The sequence below is a fragment of the Seriola aureovittata genome, chromosome 20 (assembly GCF_021018895.1).
Source record: "Seriola aureovittata isolate HTS-2021-v1 ecotype China chromosome 20, ASM2101889v1, whole genome shotgun sequence".
In the NCBI taxonomy this organism is placed as follows: domain Eukaryota; kingdom Metazoa; phylum Chordata; class Actinopteri; order Carangiformes; family Carangidae; genus Seriola; species Seriola aureovittata.
The window spans coordinates 10,322,793-10,341,852 of record NC_079383.1 but is presented as its reverse complement, the minus strand read 5'-3'; the positions used below and the strand labels follow the sequence as shown (position 1 = coordinate 10,341,852).

Genomic DNA, 19,060 nt, shown 5'->3' with positions numbered 1-19,060 from the left:
CTATATAGCTGTTATGACTCTGTATGCTATTATCAGTACTGTTGTGTCATATGAACTAGAAACAATAATAAAGACTAGATATGCTCTATGTCCGGTATCTCTGTGGTAATAATGCAGCCTTAATGTTTTGCGTAACACCCATGACTGCCATGTCTCCACCACTTAGCCATGATGTTGATGATGATTTCTTCTTACAACTCTGGTCATGTCCCCTGTGAGACCATGTTTGCATGTGTGCAAGTGTATATGAGCAATAGGGGCCCTGTGATGTCACATTCCTGCGCCGCGCGCGTGGCTCTAGTTTGGCCTGTAGGTTTTAAAGGGGAAAGCTTTGAAACATTACACCATCCCACACAGTCACAGCCATGTGCACACACGCACACACACACAGTCAAGGGCCAGTGGTAATACTGCCAGAGTAATAACCTTACAGACTTACTGATCTCCCTCCCTCCTGTTCTCTCACCCTCAAATCTTTATTTACCCTAGTCTCCCTCTTTATCCCCCCTCTCTCCCCTCGTTCTCCCTGTACCTTTCCCCCCGAATTTCAGTGCGTTTAACAAGCATTTAGATCTTAACCAGATGTTGTTAATGTAGCATGTCTAAAATACTAAACATCAACCCAGCGGAGAGGGGCTACAGCTCCTGCACAGGGCCTGGGAATAACTGACACACACGCACACACACACACCCGCACATGCTCACACACACCTACACATGAAACCCTCTGCACATAACACACATTTACTCCCACACAGCGTTCAATGTATTTCATGCACAGAGGTCCACAGCCCACATGCTAACATGTAAATACACACACCAGCACAAGCAAACACACGTGTTTCCATCCACACGCTCCAATCCACCCACACCCACCCATTTATTGCTTAAAACACATGAGAACTTATTACACCAGCAAAAAATATCTATTGTTTCAGGTTTCACTCTGAAAGCCAGACAATAGGATTGTCACATTTAATACGCTCCTGGTGTGAATGTCAATAAGTTGAACTGACAGAATAAAAGCTGAAAAAATGACTTTTGTATAAAAATGCTTGTATCAGCAGCTCCAAATTTGCTTTGTTGTTGTCAATTACGACTTCCTGAGACACTTCATTGTATTTTCTTTCGCTCAAATTGCCCGCTTCGCTGTCTTGCAGGCGACCAACAAAACACCTATTACTCTTTTGAAAAAAAAAAAAAAAAAATCATATGAATAAACATAGCCAAGATTAAAGGCTTGCGTGTCTTGCTTGCTGCGCAGACAGAAACTGTTGTTTTGTGTTAAGAGGGGTTTCATTTTCGGTGCTGTGAACACTTGGGGGGATGATGCTAATGATTCTTTAATAGCAAATACAAAAGGTTTTCACAGGACAAAAGTATGGCTTCAAAAGGTTCAGTAGTGGAAAAAAAAATTTGCTGCAACACCTGGTCTCATACAATGGGCTAGCACACCTACTGTACACCTCCACAAGTGTGCATACACACACACACCCACACACATACACACAAACATACACACGCACTCACAAACACCTGCATCTTACACAACAGCCATATTGCATTTCGGCTGTTTGAATCACCTTAGGCTGAGTAGGTGAATTGAGGAGGCGGCACGGCAAGCTTACTGAGGGATTTAGGAATAATTTGAAAAGAAGATTCCTCTCCTCTGTTTCATCTCCCCCCATCTCTTTCTCTATTTTCTGTTTTTCCTGGTCTTTTATGATTCCTCGGTCCAATATTTATCTAGCCCCTGATTATAAACATCTGGCCGATGGGGCAGTCCGCACAGCGGCAGCCGCAAAACACACACACACACACATACACACACGCACACAAACACGCACACCCTCTTGGAGAGTCACACACATAGTGGAAATATCACACACACTCGCAAACGTGACCCTGTCAGGTCCAGAATGAAGGAGGTGGGAGGGAGAAACAGAAAGAGAGAAAGAGAGAGAGAGTCTACCAGACACAGACACAGAGAGAACTAGAAGCTGAGGGTTAATGGCCTTCCCATCTCTGTGATAAGAATTCATTCTGTTCTATTACCAGCACTTATCTACAGAGGCTGCTGTCTTTCCCCTCTCTCTCCCTCAAAAAAAAACACACACACACACACACACACACACACACACACACACACACACACACACAGCAAGGGTCTGAGATCGATAGATGAACCTAATGAAGAAAGCAGCTGTTTCTCGGCATACCTGCTCAACTCTATCAGCCCAACAAGATCTCACCGACGCATTCATCTGTCTATCTAGCTATCCATTTGTCTATCCACCTATCTATCCATCTGTCCATTTATTTTTATATCTTTTCACACAGCTATCCATCCATATACCTATCCTATCTGTTCCTCTTTGCCTTCATTTATCCCTATCTGTCCATCCATCACTACACTGGTAAACAAAGATACCAGCAGGGTAGATATAGTTTCCAATTGACCAGACTGGTCCTTGTCATGTATTCAAGGGTTATTTATTTTTCGGGAACTAATACAAGGCCTGAAAACAGGGAATCTAATAAAATGGCTGCCATGGTTTAAGAGAATGGCTGTGTCTGTGTGTGTGTGTGTGTGTGTATGTGTGTGTGTAGTGTGTGTGCGCACGTCTATGCTTAAAATAGGCCTGTGACGGGCAGTGGCCAAATGGATAATGCTTAAACAGATCTTTATCCTATTGGGCTACTGTCCCGTTTTTAGCTGCATAAAAACCATCTGCTTTCAGCGCCACCAAAAACAAGACTGTAATCCTGGATGGAAATCAAAGGAAAAGATCTGAGCAGATAGAAAGGACAGATAACAATACAGTTAGAAGATCAGAAAAAGTCATGTCGTAGTTTTCACCAATTTATTTACTAAAAATAAAATTTAGCACAACAGAAGCTTGAATAATCTTCATTTTAAAGAATTATGTTTACTAGTTTTTATTTTTAATATGATTTGTATGCATGCTGCATTCAATGTCTTACTCTCAGATAGGATAATAGCATGTTTGTTTGAATTACACATAAAGAAACATGGCAAAAAATTACTCCAGGTTTCCATTCATTCTATTCATTTCCTATGCTTTTCTATGACTACATTCCTTATTGATGGGGGGCTTCAGTTGAGTCTTTAGCGCCTCATAGCTGCCATTAGCACATAACAATTTCATATAATGACAATAAGTCCATGTAATATGTCTTTTGCCATAGAAGAGTGTACAAAACAAAAATGTGTGCATCATCAGGGCTTTATTATGTGTTGAGGTTAGGGAGGACGGCAAGACTCTTCAACATAAGAAGAATAGAGTCACGGAAGAAAAAGAGAAATATCTTCAAACCCAAATATTCATTAGGTTGCTCAGAATCATCTACAAAATGACCACATGGAACCTGTAATACATGGGCACATATGTTCACATGCAACAGACAAACACACACACACACACATACACACACACACACACACACACACCCATATGAATACACAGACCTGGGGCAACTGCCCTGGAGATGGTATTCACAGACGGTTACAAATAAGGAGTGTTGGCTTTCCTCTGACTTTCTCAAAAACATGCAAAAAATGTCCATTTCATTACTGGCTAAACAATGTCATATGGGCCCCCACTGGCCCTAATAGAAGCAGACAAAGACAGAGCAGCACACATATGCTTCGAATAAATCAGATTACTGAGGGAGAGTGGGGGAGAGAACGAGTGAGAGAAAGAGGGAAAGAAAGAGAGACACCGCCAGACACTTAGAGGATTGACAATATTCCCTTTTCTTGCTACCTCCACCCCTCCCTTTTCCCCCCATCTCCTTTCCTTCACTTTCTTAACTCCCCCAACCCTCCCAGCGGGATCTGTTTTAGATTTGAGCCAGTGCTAGAGCCATATCTCTACCTTATCTCTGCTAGCCGTCAGAAAACAGAAAGCTCCATGTTTCCATGCATTAGACTCCCGGCCCCTGACACGCCACTTGAAAATCTCACAGCCCCTCAAAATGGCTGAGCTGGAAAATAAAACAGCAAAGATATCATTTAATCAAATGAAATGCAGGTTACCGGGTTGCTTTGATATCATTTTTTGGAGTGCGCTGTGATACAGTGTCATATCAAAGGAAATGTCAGCCGTGAAAATTATGGAAATGCATTTTGGGATTGTGACAACAAATGTCACCCAAAAACCCCCAAAATGAGATCAGCCACAAAGCATCATTAAGTGCATTTGAAAAGCTATCAGAATTTTAGGGGCTGCAAAATTTTTTACCCCCTGATCACATCTGGGTATCGACCCTCATCAAGATATCCCTTTGTGTTTTTGGCTCCAATTACGCCAAAGTACTTCTCTGATGACTGTAAAGGGAAGGATTGATTCTTTTTAAAGTTGTAACAAAAAAAGGAGAAAAGTGTAGACAGGGTGGGGAGTATGTTAACAATTTGAAGAAAAAAGAAAAATCAATATTCAAATGACTCCCTATATTGATTTATAATTAAGTTTTAATTGTGGCTAGGTTTGGACTTTCAAACCGCCCTGTGACAATACCCGGGAAAGAAGATAGGGGAACATTATTGATACACTTTAACAGTGGTGGTCGCCCGGACATTGATTCAGCCGTTTTGCGGTGCCTTTGGCATGCTCTGAGGATCTAAATGCACATGCATTTGAGGTAACACACACATACCACTGAGAAAGGATGCACATAAACCTGCATGGACAAACAAATACACACACCTAAGTGAACTAACACAGGATAATTAACCTTCATTCAGGAAAAGTCAGGGCTGCCTTATCTGCAAACTTGACTCTGCATATGTGTGTGTGTGTGTCTGTGTGTGTGTGTGTGTGTGTGTGTGTGTGTGTGTGTGTGTGTGTGTGTGAGTGTGTGTGTGTGTATGAGTGTGTGTGTGTGTATGCATCTGTTGTAATTACACCATTAGGTGTGGAACTGATTGAGTTCAGAATGGTTGGTGGAGGTGTTATTGTAGACAAAATATTCTGTGCGTATGTGTGTGTGTGTGCGTGTATGTGTGTGTGTGTGTGTGTGTGTGTGTGTGTGCATGTGTGAAATGAATGCTTATTTAGAATTAAATACAGATCTTTATTATCCCACTGCATTTATTTCTGATCTGAGTGTGTATTTGTCATCTCTTCATGTGCTTCAACCCATGTGGCAATATGTGAGTGTGTGTTCATGTTCAAATATATGTGTGCGTGTGTGTGTGTGTGGGTCCCCACGGGCCTAATCAAGTATCAGATACCTTTTGTTTTGGGAGCTCATTGATGGATGAAATCTTTATCTGTGCTATTGATCAGGAGGACGCAGGTCCTAAACTGTCTGTCTAGCTGCCTGCCTGCTCCAGCTCTAACAAGATTGCCAGGGCTGAGTATATCAGTTAACATTTAATCAATGGCAGCTTAAGACACTGGGGCTAAGGGAAAGAAGCCCCCCGCTTCAGCCCCCTGCCCCAAACCATTACCCGGGATTGAAGGGGAACTATGTGTGTGTGTGTGTGGGTTCCAGATGATTACAAGGGATTGGGTCTGGTTGATCACATGTCTTCAGGGGACAAAGGTGTGTGCATGTGTGCGTCAGTGTTTACAGGCATGAGAGTGCTGGCTTGTCGATACATGTTAATATGTCAAAAATGCCAGAGGGGGTGATATGTGCCAGGCTGCTTGTGCTGCTCTGAAGAAAAAAGGAAGACTGAATGAAGTGAGTGATGTGTTAAAAAAAAAAAAAAAAATCGCCATTCAAATCATGTGAAGGCTTCAAATTGAACACGCCTGTGTGAGAAAAACACACACTGCAGTGGAAAGATATGACATATCAGGCAATGTGTGATTTTTTTTTCCGCTTCGCTTGCAAAAAGCCCCCTGATGGTAAAATGCAAAAAAAGGAGAGTCAGCAAAAAAGAAACATGATCAGTTAGACTTTTTTTTCTTGCTTTTAATTTTACCATCAGCTCATCTTCCTGTAAATGAAACCCCATCAGATCTAAGAGGCAGATCCTGCGTCTCCCATCTCCAATTTCTTTCTTTCATTTTCTTATTCATGCTATCGCCTGACCTCAGCATCATCATTTCTCATTTTGAGAGAATTAAAGATGTACTTCCAGTATCGGCCTATGCACTGTGTGTGTGTGTGTGTGTGTGTGTGTGTGTGTAAGGTTTAGAAAGAGTGTGCTGATGTGTATGTGTGCATCTGTCAGGGGGTTGCTCTGACAGGGGAAACCCCTCTCACGTCGCTGCCTTTCGTCCAAAGCCTGGGAGATTCCCACCACCAAAAATCAATGTGTGTGAGAGCATATGTGCGCCTGTGTGTGTGTCAAGGTTTTGTAAGACAAATCTCTCCAGCATGTGCCGCTTTAGTGCTATTGAACCAGGCTTCGATCACTCGGCCACTGTGAATAATGCAAGGGAGGCTACTGCTCACTTACAGCACAGGATGCTTGCATGTGTGTGTGTGTGTGTGTGTGTGTGTGCACATGCGTGTGTGACAGGATGGTCCTTTTCCCCTCTTGCAAATGTAACAGGGCAGTTCTTCGACGTTCCTCCACTTGGCCCTCTTAATCTCGTGTCAGATACAGGAACTCCCACATTGATACTGTCTCTTCGAGTGTGTGTGCCACATGTGCGTGTGCAAGTGTGTACGCTGGAGGCTTCTACAGTAGACGGGAAGAGCTTAACTCAAGCAGACAGCTCAGGCCTGCACTTTGACACACCCTGACTCATTACATACAGCCAGCACACAGTGGAGTATTGTCATTAAAAAAGACAATTAGATATGAAGTCAAGGAGCATCACTTACACACACATGGACACACACGCCTGCAAACACACAGGAAATATAGGTGAACACGCTCTCGTCTTCATATCCCCAGGTATATGAAGCGGAGATATTAATAATAAGGATGTTACAGAGTAATTAAAATGATTCCAAATGATGAGTGTGTGTGTGTATCTGTGTGAGTGTGTGTGCTTTGTGAGCCTGTGTGTCTGTGTGTATGTGTGTGTGTGTTTTTGCGTGTTTTTCTGTAATTAAGCTGAATGATTTGATATGACACAAACCGTAAGGCTTTAATGGTGTCCTATAGTTGATGTGGCTGGAGGGGACAGTTGATGGGGCTATAGGGAGAGACAGGGCGACACACACACATACACACGCACAAAAACAGATACAGCTGCTCATTGGCCCTGCCTAAGAGGAACATCTCTTTTTTCGACATAATTATCTGTGTCATCACTTATGAGGCAATTAAACAAACATCAGTTCCTATTTCCTCTCCCTCTGTCTCGTCTCTCTTCTTATTCCACTTCCTCATCCTCTTCTCTCCTGCCATCTGTGCTCCCATCGCTGCTCCTCTGCTCATTTTATTTAATCTTCTCCTTGCTCCTCTCCTCTCCTCTCCAAACCCCACAACCCCCCCACCTCCCCCAACCCCAACCCCAGCTCCGCTCCTCTTCCTCCCCTCCTGTGTGACTCCAGACAAGGTTTCAATTTCAGCATGCTGATTGTCTCATTGCCAACTCTATGCATGTCTAACACTTACTGGCACTCTGGGGACCGGCAATACACACCATAGAATGCCTATTACACTCCCACCCGTTTCTGGTGAGTGTGTGTTCATGTTTGCGTGTGTGTGTGTTTGTGTGCAAGGGGTGATGAGGGTGTAAAATGCCTATTACGCTGAGAGTCTGGTCTCTCTTACACTGGAGAGAATTCTCTGGCGCCTAAAGAGCAGAAAATTGCAACGCTCCTCCTCCTCACTCTCCATTAACCTGCTTTGGAAACAAAGGCCTGGCCAAGGTGTGTTGTGTGTGTGTGTGTGTGTGTGTGTGTGTGTGTGTGTGTGTGTGTGTATGTATCCTTGCCCATTAGCCCTGTGTGCAATCGTGGGTAAAGCATCTTGTGGACCCAACCAAGCAGAAACACCAGTGTCTTTTCTGCATATACCTTAAATTCTCTTTGTTTTCTATTTTATTTAACTGCGCTGTACAGGCTATGTTTTGCAAAGTGCACTTTAACAAAACAACACCTTCTGTTCACCATCTTTTTGCCTCTTTTTTCAGTCACCTAAATGTTATAAAATGCATATTTTTATTGCCCCTAAATGAACTTGTCAGTCGTCCTTCTTACCTTCTATCCTTCAAAAAAAATGGCAAAGGGAGATGGCATCTTATGACGAGCTTCACGATAACTAAAGCAGTGGGCATATTTGTATAATTTGCACAAAGACATCCACATCAAAGCACAAATCGAGACCCAAGCTCATTCAATGGATTTTTATAAGTCTATCCATTTCTTGTTCTTTTTTTCCCAGCATCCTTTTTCCTCTCTGTCACATTCCTCTTTCTCTCTCAATTTTCAGAACGTTATTAGGACATGATAAAAGCAAAAGGGATGTCATGACACGGGACCCCCTGTTAGCATTAGGAGGTGGGAGAGAAAACGAACGAGGGAACGAGGGAGGGGGGAGAGAAAAGATGAAAGAGATTTGTCTGGAAATGATTGCTCACAAGGCATTGATTCTCTGCTTTAATCTCACACAGTGTGCTCAAATTTCCTATTAGGGAGATGAAGAAAGGCAGAGAGAGGGAGATGGGTTTTATTCACATAGGTGGGGAGGTGAAAGTTAGCATGTTTCTCAGTGTTTTCCTGGGCAGACAAAACATACATTTCAGTTATTCAGGAAAGAGACGAAATGTCCAGAGTTTTTTTTTTTTTTTTTTCACATATGCTGTTTTGGTTTTAGGCAATTTGTCTTCTGTAAGAAAACATTGGAGAGGAGCAGCTATTGGCACTGAACTGCTGGAGGCTCACGCACACACATACGACAAGCCACTGACAGCTGCTATAGCTGCACAGCTTCCTCCAGGTAGTGACGATTAGCCTTGGCTATAGGTAATCAATAGCTGCTATCAGTTCCATACCTCTCATTGATGGATGAAGTAGCTGCTGCAGGGAATGGCAAAAAATTCTACCTGACAATACTATCTCCTAACGTAATGTTTCTGCTTTTTTCCTTTGTGTGAGTTTGTGTGCATAAAGGCTGCCTTAAATGTCCATCTGTGAATTGTATCAATGCAGTCTGAGATTAGTGGCTGCCTGGACCCAGCGAGCATATTGCCTGGTTACCGCGGCTCCGGCTCCACACAACCCTCCTCCCATCACCGGATTGTTTGTCTTAATGCTGTGTGACATGGCCCATTGTTTTGTCCATCTGTGGTTAAGAGTCAATGGACAGAGGGTGTATGAGGGTATCGAGGAGAGAAAAGAATGGAGGTGAGGGAGAAGAAAAATAAAGAAGAGCAGGGGTGGGGGTGTGGGGGGCAGTGAAGGCAGAAAAAAGGCAAGACGAGAAGGGGACAAGAGCTGAGAAGTGAAAAAATATGGAAAGAGAAACAGTGAGGTAAAACATGCAATAATCCTGTGATTTCAATATGGACTTTACATCCACCACTTCCTTTTCCAGGAGCTTGCAGTGGCTTTCAGCTCCATATGGAGCGGGGCCTGAAGCTCTTTGTGATATCACAGACGTGAAAGACGTCCTGGCCCTGTGACGCCAGGCCCCTCTTCAAAGGGTTAAGTCATATTTACTATGCGTCCTCAGAGCCCCACGGCTTTGTATTGTAAATAAGACTAATGTGGCATTGGTCAGGTATGCTAATTCAGATAATCAGTGCAATTTCTGTAAATTATAACTGTCAGTGTGGTGGGCACAGAACCTTGGCGGAAAACATGAGGGAACAATTTAGCTCGGGTAATACCCCTCCACCAAAGAGCTGCTCAACTCAAAGAAAAACAATCGGCCTGAGCCCATACCGCCCCGACACACCATTTCAAAAATAGTTTATGGTGAACGAAGCTCATTTTTTTTTCAGAGGCACAAGTCAGCCTGCTACCCTTTTTTTTCTATGTGCACACACAGACCGCAAAGTAATTATAATTTGCTTGGATGGAATTATTCAAAAAATGACCACATCTTTTACTCGCTCAGCCATAGAGAATATGGTTTTGGGAAATTTGGGGTAAATTGCTACTTGCCGAAAATATAATAATATACATATATGAATGTGTCTTATTTTGATTTGACAAATGATTTAAAATCGAGTGTATTGTCTCCAACTAATTGCACAGCAATAAAAAAAACTACATACTTCACAAAACTCCTCTTGGGTAAAATCACATCACTCTCATCAGAATAGTTCTCCTCAAGAACTGCATGTTGGGCACATAAAATAACATTCCGAGATTTTATTATGCGAGGAATGGATCCCGCCTGACTGAAATCCATAGACTTTACCTTTTATGTAAGTAACTTCCTGTTTCACAACAAGAAAGAAAAGGTCACAAATAATTTCTTAACCGTAGGTAATTAGCCGTACGTAAGTAAATCAATATGCAATATATTCGGTTGCTATAACCTATTAAGGCCACTTCTAAACATAGATATCTAATGGATAAATGCATCAGAAGGATGGCATGTGCAAGAGAAGCACAAACACAGTAACTAAAAATGGACAAAACTGTCCTTTGTTGAGCCAGTCAGCTGGTCTCACCTATTGCGGATATACTGACTTGAAAATGAAAATGGCCACCACTGTGCTAACTCTGGTGGTTAGCTAGATCTGGGTGTGTGTTGCATCCTTTCCCTCACTCCTCCGGCCATCCATGAATGTTTATGTAATGGCCACAAATTACTGAGACAAACCCTTGAAATAGACTTCTGTCTGAGGAGAGACCTTCTTGAAAAAAGTAGAGAACCGCTGGAATGGCAAAACCACCGCCACCACCCAGAGGAAAAAAAGGACAAGATGAAGGAGTGAAAGTGAGGGAGGAGGGAAAACCTAATACCTCAAAAGATGCCTTGGTGTCATCACATCGAAATGCTCCTCAGGAAAAGGCAAAGCCCTTTCCCACATTGAAAAGTGAATGATTGTTTTCTGTGTTTTTGGTTCTTTGACTCCGTTCAGACACAGTTTGGGTTTGGTAAATTTGGAAACAGGGAATGTCAGCGGGCTTGGAAACAAGCAAGATGGCACACTTGCTCTCTGCCCATATTACATCACTTCCTGTTGGACGTGCACACACACACACGCACACACACACACACACACACACACACACAAACATGCACACATACATCCATATACAAGCACATATAGGGATGATAAGTGTCCATTAGGCTAAGTTTTTAGCCTACAGCTGCTATGTAAAAGGGTTGCACAGCTACACTAATTTGGCTAGGATCAAAAATGTCCCAGAGCCTTATCACTCAGAGAAAACAAATGGCTTTGGATACACACATGCACACACTCACATATACATACACATACACCCATATGCACATGATAAAAGTGTTATTGGTCTCTCTAAGTCTAAGTCTAAGAGGTCTTTTGTTTAAAAGGGGGACTCAGACAAAGAGGGTCTTCTCCCTCCCTCTTTAATGCATGTTGGGTGGTGGCGGTGGGGGTGTTTAGAGGGATGGAGATGTGTGGGTGGGGGGGTGGTGCAGGGATGGATGACAGGCTGGGCTCTCAGAAATAATTACCTCCATAAGATCCCATCTCCCTTTCCTTTTTGTGAGGGACAGAGGGAATGAAAGGGGAAAAATGACAGAAAGTAAAGTATGCAGAAAAGGCCCTAGTGTTTCTGCTTCGTCTGGCATACAAGGAGCTTTACACATGATGGAGCACAGGGCTAATGGGCAAGGATACACACATAGAGAAACACACTCGTGCACACACACACACACACACACACACAAACACACACACTCACACACACACACCTCCCCACCGTGCTCTTCATGGCTAAACAAATGGTCAAATGCTTGAGACAGAGATGGCAACAGAGAAACAATCAGAGGGAGAAAAATCATGATAACGACTAAACTTCAGAGACCGTTAATGTCTCCAAAAATCCAGCTAAACAAATTGTTCAAATTATAAAATCGATGATGGAATACCCATGACTCGCAAACTGTCATATTTTTCTTTTTCTTCCCGAATTTTACTAAGCAGCTCTATTCAGGGTGTAACTTCATTATAGAACAGAGAAGGGCACAAAAAATCTAATTTCTCTAACAACTTTTGGACGACCCTCAAAGCAAAATGGCCTCCGAGTCCTCCATGTTGAGAGGCAATTCATTTATGCTTGCTCTTCTGATGCAAACTCAAAAACTCAACTCAATTTTCTTTAACACTTCTAATTGTACACAGGGAGAGACAATTTATCTCAGCAATGTGGGCACAGTGGGCTTTTTGTTTCTGAAGGACACAGCTGAAAGATCAGGGTAAAAAGTTTGTGCTGTACAGTCAGTGAGAGTTACTGCCTAGCAGAGAAGCAACACGCACACACACACACACACACACACACACACTTCATTTTCACTTCACAATGGCATTTACATGGTGTAAAAGATGAGACGCTTGGGCCCAGGTTCGGGGAATTACAGACTCAGATGGATAACAAAGAGTGAAAGTTTCTCAAATAAACATGCACCACCAAACACATGCATCAACATGCACATAATGCAGTCCAGCAGAGGTGTTGTTTGAACACTCCTGTCTTTGTTCAAAACACCTATACCCTTATGGTGCGTCTCTGCAATACTGTATCCTTAATTAGGCCATAAAATCAGCATCAAAATTGTTTAATGAAAGCCATTCACATGTACATAAAGTCCAGAGCATTAGAACTCTTATTCCCAAATGGGCCTATAATTATCTGGCTCTGTGCCAGGTCCCAGGCTTTAAGAGAAAGATACCGGTCAGCACTTAAATTAATCTTTTTCATACCAGTCTCTAATGAACAGAAAGTGCTCGAGTCAGGAGTTGTAGCCCCAGAAAACTAACAGCATGCATACATGCACGTACACACAAACAGAGGGTCCTTAAACTGAACACTGGCTGGAAATGTTGCCTACTATAGAGCCTTTTCCATCGGTGAAAGTATTCACATCATCTATCACTAAAGGAGCCTGCAGCGGCTATATATGTATAGAAAATACATTTTCTTCCTTATAACATAACCTAGCATGTGCTGTTGAGTAATCCAAAACGTGGAGGGGTCAGCTGAAAAAAATACCACAAAAAAGAAAAACACAACAGATCTATCGTCTTCAAACCTGTAGAACAAGACTACAACCTCTATTTATTACATTAACTTTCAGAGTTTGATCCGGAGTTGACACACTCTTTCTCGACTCTCTGCCTACACCTGCCAAATGTGTACAGTCTACAAGAAACTCCTTTGAAACATTTACCATGTACCCTGTGAAAGAATACTGTTGTTCACAAAAAATTATATAGAGTGGGCAAAAGGAGGGCATCCAAAAAAGTGGCTTAACATTTTGGACTTTGCCAGCGTCCGCTTAAGCTTTGCACTAGCTTCCTCATGGAAATTCACCATGTGGCATCAAAGCCAAGGTATAAAATGAGCCTGAGCAACAAATATGGTGTGTTTTAAGAGTGGAACATTTGAAATAGGTGCAGTGGGTGAATATTGCTTTTGACAGTTTTAAAACCTGGTTGTGCTCACTGGTTTGAGATGTAAAAAGGACAGGAAGGAAAAAAAAAAAAAAGGCTTGAAGCCGTGCTTGTGTTTTTGATGAAAAAACGGACAGGAGCAGGAGAGAGTGGGAGATGGAATCAGCGGGACAAAAAAGGAGAGAGAGAGAGAGAAAGATACAAAAAGAGCAGGAGAGGAGAAAGAGAGAAGTGTGTTTGTGTGTGTGTGTGGGGTGGGGGTGGGTTTGGGTGGGGGGTGGGAGGTGGTGGTAATGATTTATCTAAGCATGCTTTTCTTCTGCTGCACCCCAAATCTCACCGAAACTTTGATCCATGTGTAATTAAAACCAAACGTACACCGGCAACAGTCTCCATTTCAGTATTGGGAGCTCTTCTTCTGGTCATGCATGTGTGTATGTGAGTGTGTGTGTATGTGTGTGTGTGTGTGTTCAGATTCACATATGTTTCTAAGCGCTGGGCCCCCATCTCTTCTGGGAGTACATGTACAGTATAAACAGGACACTTTGGAGAGCATGGATTCATGTAGAAATGCACACACAAACACACTGACACGCACACACACACACAGATGGATGCATGGACTAATGCTATGCTGGAATGCTAATCAAAATGTGTTACCCCCCCTCCACCCCACCCGCTCCTTCAGGTCAAGCAAAGCAAAAACAAGTTAAGCACTCATTTTCTCCCAGCAGCATTAACATAGGGATGACTAAATAATGGACCCTGACTCTCCGTCTTCTGGTTTAAATTACAGCGCAGCCCCCTCCCCTTACACCCTGCAACCCCTCACCAACCATCCAACCCCCGCTCAAAGAAAAACGATTAATCTTTTCTTTTTTTTCTTTTTTTTTTTTTTTTTTGTCTCTCTGAATGTTTTACAGTTCTGTTACACTTATTAGCTGCTGGCAGGACGGAGACTCTTAAATGAAAGCCAAATTGCTTTGGTCATGAGAAAGGAAATGAAAGCTCACTCCAGGGAGAGACTGTGTAGCCGTAGCATACGTGTGTGTGTGCGTGTGTGTGTGTGTGTGTGAATAACATATGTGTGTACAGGCCTTTTCACTATGAGATCCTCCCAAGGTGAAATTTCATAAGCTGACTGCTCGCCTGCCTGGGATGTCCCTGTGCACGGGACAGAGTGTGTGTGTTGGTGCGTGTGTGTGTGTGTTGAAGATATAAGCGCGGCAGCCTAATAGGAACAGTATGCTCATTTTGGAGAGATTAGGAGGAATGGACGGGTCTGTATCGAAAGACGTGATCTGGATATGAAGGCCGAAGGAAGGAGGGAGTGAAGTTTGACAGAAGAAAGAGGGGGTGGTGCAAGAAAAAAATAAAAAGAGATGGGAGGAGTAAAGAAAGATGGATCTGACTTCAAATGAAGAAAAGTGACCACTGCACAGCTGACGTCAGCATTTAGCTAAAACCAGAATAAAAAAAAACACAAGCAAATAGGTAATAAAAAACGTCAGGGGATTTGTGTATAGCACCAAGAAAAAGAGACAGGAAATAATGTGAAACATGAACAACACCCAAAAATAGCCTTAAAAATAACAAAAAAAAAAAAAAAACTCAAATCAACAACTTAAGCAAACAGACAGAGCGGGTTAAAGAAACACAGACCTTGGCTGGAGAGGCACTCCTTGACGTTGAACAGCTCGTGCAGGCTCAGTCCATCCTCGTCTCCTCCCAGGCCTTGCTGGTGCAGCTGGAGTTTCCTCAGTCCTTCATTCTGCTGGTGGCGAGCTGAGCGAGCGTGCTGCACCAGGTTGAGGCGGGCCTTAGTGGAGTAGTCGCACAGTGTGCAGTAGTAGACACACGACTCCGGGCTGTACGCACTGTCCAGCTTCTGCAAGTGCTGTGGAACAGAGAAGAGTGCAGATGTTAGATGGTGTTCATGTACAGGGCATCCCATGGCCAAGTCAGGATGAAGCTGTAACAGCCACTTCAATTTCTCCTAAGCATTTCCATTATGGCAAGTATGGTGTTTTCAATAATTGTTATATTACAAATATAGACGAATTTCAATGCAACAAGTAAGGCTTGTCTGCAAAATTAGTCTTAGTCTTTTGCACTTTATGGCTATAAAATCCTTCCTTCCACTCTGCTTCCAGTTTGGTTCCAAAAATCCAACATCCAGAAATCCCATTTCTCTGGCTTCAAACAAGCCAGCAGAATGTCAGTGGGCAACATCTCAATCACTTGGCCCATTATTTTCCACAATATGTTTGCTAGAGAGCAAGGTTCCTGAAAATCTAACTTCTACACAAATCTACTGCAACCACAAAAACTATGGCACTTCAAATACCGAAACTATAAACAGAGAAATAAAAGCAAGATCGTGAACAGTTAAATACTATAGACAAACTTTATCTTATTTGTTACTTCTAAACAGAGGAAACTATTAATACAGTAACAAATTAAGTTTTAAGTAGTTGTGTTTAGTTTAGACACTACACACCACTTCAAATTAACTGGATATGTTTTAGGTGACGTAAACAGAGAAAGTCAGATAAGGGGTTGAGTTCAGAACACTGTTTTTGTCTTTAACATGCACATTGTCCAGCTCCCCTCATTGTTGGCAGCTGCAGGGGTTTCTCATTCAAAGTCTGCTGTCAGTTGCAAGCCCTTAATTTCCAGTTGCCTCTTTAATGGCATTGCAGCCATGCAAAGCTACCCCCTACCTCTTGCCCTGTCCCAGTGTGTGCGTGCACACAAACACACACACCCACACACCCACACACACACACACACACACACACACACACACACACACTAGCACACCCCCCCATCCCACCTTGCCCTACTCCCATACACCCAGTCAAACCAAGCATATCAAGTGTGCCTCTGTTGTTGCTGCCGGGCTAATGAACAATGCACAAAAACAAAAGACCAGGCCAAGCTTTTATTATCTGATCCTCTGTGAAGGGAGGGGAGGGAGAGAGAGAGAGAAAGACACAGAGAGGAAAAGAGAGCAAGGCAAAGAGACAGAGACACAGAGGTAGTTCACGAAGGTTAGTTTATGCTTTGTTAAGATTTATTCATACAGCTATGTGAGAAACAGGTGCAGAGTTCTAAGCATGAATTAATACATATAATGGCGTGTGTGTGTGTGTACTAACCCTACATTGTCTCTCATGGCTCCTATAGGTAGATGTTTCACTCCTGAAGCAAGTTAGCAAGGTAATATTTTCTCCCGAGCATTGTTACATCAAGTTATATGGAGCAGGAAGAGAGAGATTGGAAAAATGTATGTGTGGGAGGTGTGTGTGTGTGTGTGTGTGTGTGTGTGTGTGTGTGTGTGTGTGTCTGTGTGTTCTGGGGGTGGGGGCACAGTTAGCTGCAGGTGTGTGAGTTCTTATCCCCCCCCTTCCTCTTTTGACAAACAGGGATTAGCAACATAGCTACAGCCGCTAACACATCTTTTCTCTCTGTCTCTCCCTCTTTCTTTCTTTTGTAGGAAATCTTACGAGGTTTTTCTCACAAGACGGTGGGACGTCCCCTCGCAGTCAGAGGCCCTTTCAGAAGTCTTAAGTTTTAATTAAGTCAGAGTTGTCAGAAGAAAGCTCCTCTAGTCCAGGGCTCAGGGCCATTAATTACAGCTATCTTTGTTTCTCTGTGAAAGGAGGCCTCCCTTGCTCCTTCTCTCTCTTTCTCTCTCTCTCTCTCTCTCTCTCTTTCTTTGGTTCTTTTCTTTCTTCCTCTCCCTCCCTTGCAGGAGAACTGAGCTGCTGAGCTTTACCGTGGAAACCACACACACACACACACACACACACACACACACACGTGTGCTCATGGAAGCAAACATGCATTCAGTGCACACAAATATGCAGACAGAAGAAAGTTTTAGTTCATGTCTTTTCATTAAAAATATATAAACTTGTCTATTGAAATGTTACCAATCATCTTGTTTTTCTATACACCATACACAAAAGCCCTTATATTAACATACGTCCTCAATAGCATTCATTCTGTAATCAATATTACAACATAAAAACAAGGATACTTGATACTGCTGTGTGATAGTTGTTCTTTTTCAATTCAGTCGTGTCTAGATAGAAAACGGAAGCTTCTCAGAACTGAATGGAAACTAAAAAGAAATGATTTAGAATTGAATGAAAAACTAAGGCCGTTCTTTCCTTCTGTGACAAGCTTCAGTACTACATCAACAGCAGAAGAAAAGCTTATTGGGAATAAGGCAAAGTGTGTGTTTTGTAAGCAAACATGTTCTGTGGAGTCAAGACAGACAAGATAGTTGTGAGTCCTATCAGGAGAGGGGTTTCACTAGAATCATACTAAATAGTTTCCCGTAGCTCCTAATGGTAATTTTGGTAAATGTACTGGGTTGAAATTAAAATTTTGATTTAAATCAGCGGTGCCCTAAAATGCTGCACATCCTTCAATCTCTCAACTTCTGAGATTCTATTTGTTTTTAGGATATGAGGCTTCAGCTAAGAGTAGCTGAATGATATACTTGGGGTTGAACTGGGCTGCCAGATAGGTTTAGACCTAATATTAATTCTCTCCCCATCAGCACATTCCAGAGGGTTTGTTTAAGACCTAAACTAGAGGCTGTCTGTCGCTCTCTGGCACTCTGCAGGCCTGAAATGCAGGCGGTCTGGTGATCACAGGCCAGAACATCCATGATTTATGAACTTTTAAAGGAGCACTTTGACTCCTGCCAGGCGTGGGCTGTGTAATGCATATTCAAACACACAAACACACTGTTCCTGCTCCTGGGTTTGCGCCTGTGTGTGTCTGCTTGAAACGTGTATGTAATTTATGCTGCAGCTGATTTGTGCGTGTGTATATGTGCTGTACATACATTTCTGTTATATGAGTGTCTCTGTGTGTGTGTGTTGTGTGTGCGGAACAGGAGGAAGGCACATCCCTGTCAATATGGCACCTCTCCAGAGTGCCTGGTGGTTAATTGTTGGGGATTAGTGTTTGGCAAACAACAAAATAAGCTAACACTCCCTGTGGGCCAATCAAAATCAGCTAAACAGCACTCCCTGGGTGGACCTAAACATGGCACAGACATCTCTGGATGGTGGAGGAGGTGCACACACACCCCCATACACACAAAATGGAAATTATGACAGTGAGGACTTCCTGTTTACCTGTCAAAAACACAAGATTGTCAGCCCTGTTGATGACATACACACACACACACACTGGGACTTGTATTGAGGATAGGGGAGGAGAGTCAATTTGACAGGTAAGGGGAGCTCCCTTGTGTAGCGGTTTGCTGCTGCTGCTGCTGCTGCCGCTGTGTGTGTGTGTGTGTGTGTGTGTGTGTGTGTGTGTGGGTGAGGATGACAGAGGACTGCATTCATTATGCAGAATGAGATGTTTACAAAACACCTTTCTCACACACACACATAAACACAAACGCACACACCTCCCCTTCGCTCGCTCCCTGGATTTGTGGAGAATATAGCAGCACTGCTGTCTCATATTCATTTGTTCTATCTGTGGTGACAAAGCTGCCTCATTAACTGAATTCTTAATAAGGCAAGGCAAAAGACATC

At 42.9% G+C, this 19,060-nt stretch overlaps 1 protein-coding gene across 3 annotated transcripts in view; it reads right to left on the bottom strand.

Annotated features, from left to right (window-relative positions):
- Window positions 1-19,060, bottom strand: part of zfhx4 (zinc finger homeobox 4) — a 95,561-nt gene that overhangs the window by 24,207 nt on the left and 52,294 nt on the right. For all 3 annotated transcript variants that reach the window (XM_056363973.1, XM_056363974.1, XM_056363972.1), the window contains exon 6: window positions 15,153-15,387. In XM_056363973.1, the coding sequence (XP_056219948.1) occupies window positions 15,153-15,387 (235 nt within the window). The remainder of the gene's footprint in view (window positions 1-15,152; window positions 15,388-19,060) is intronic.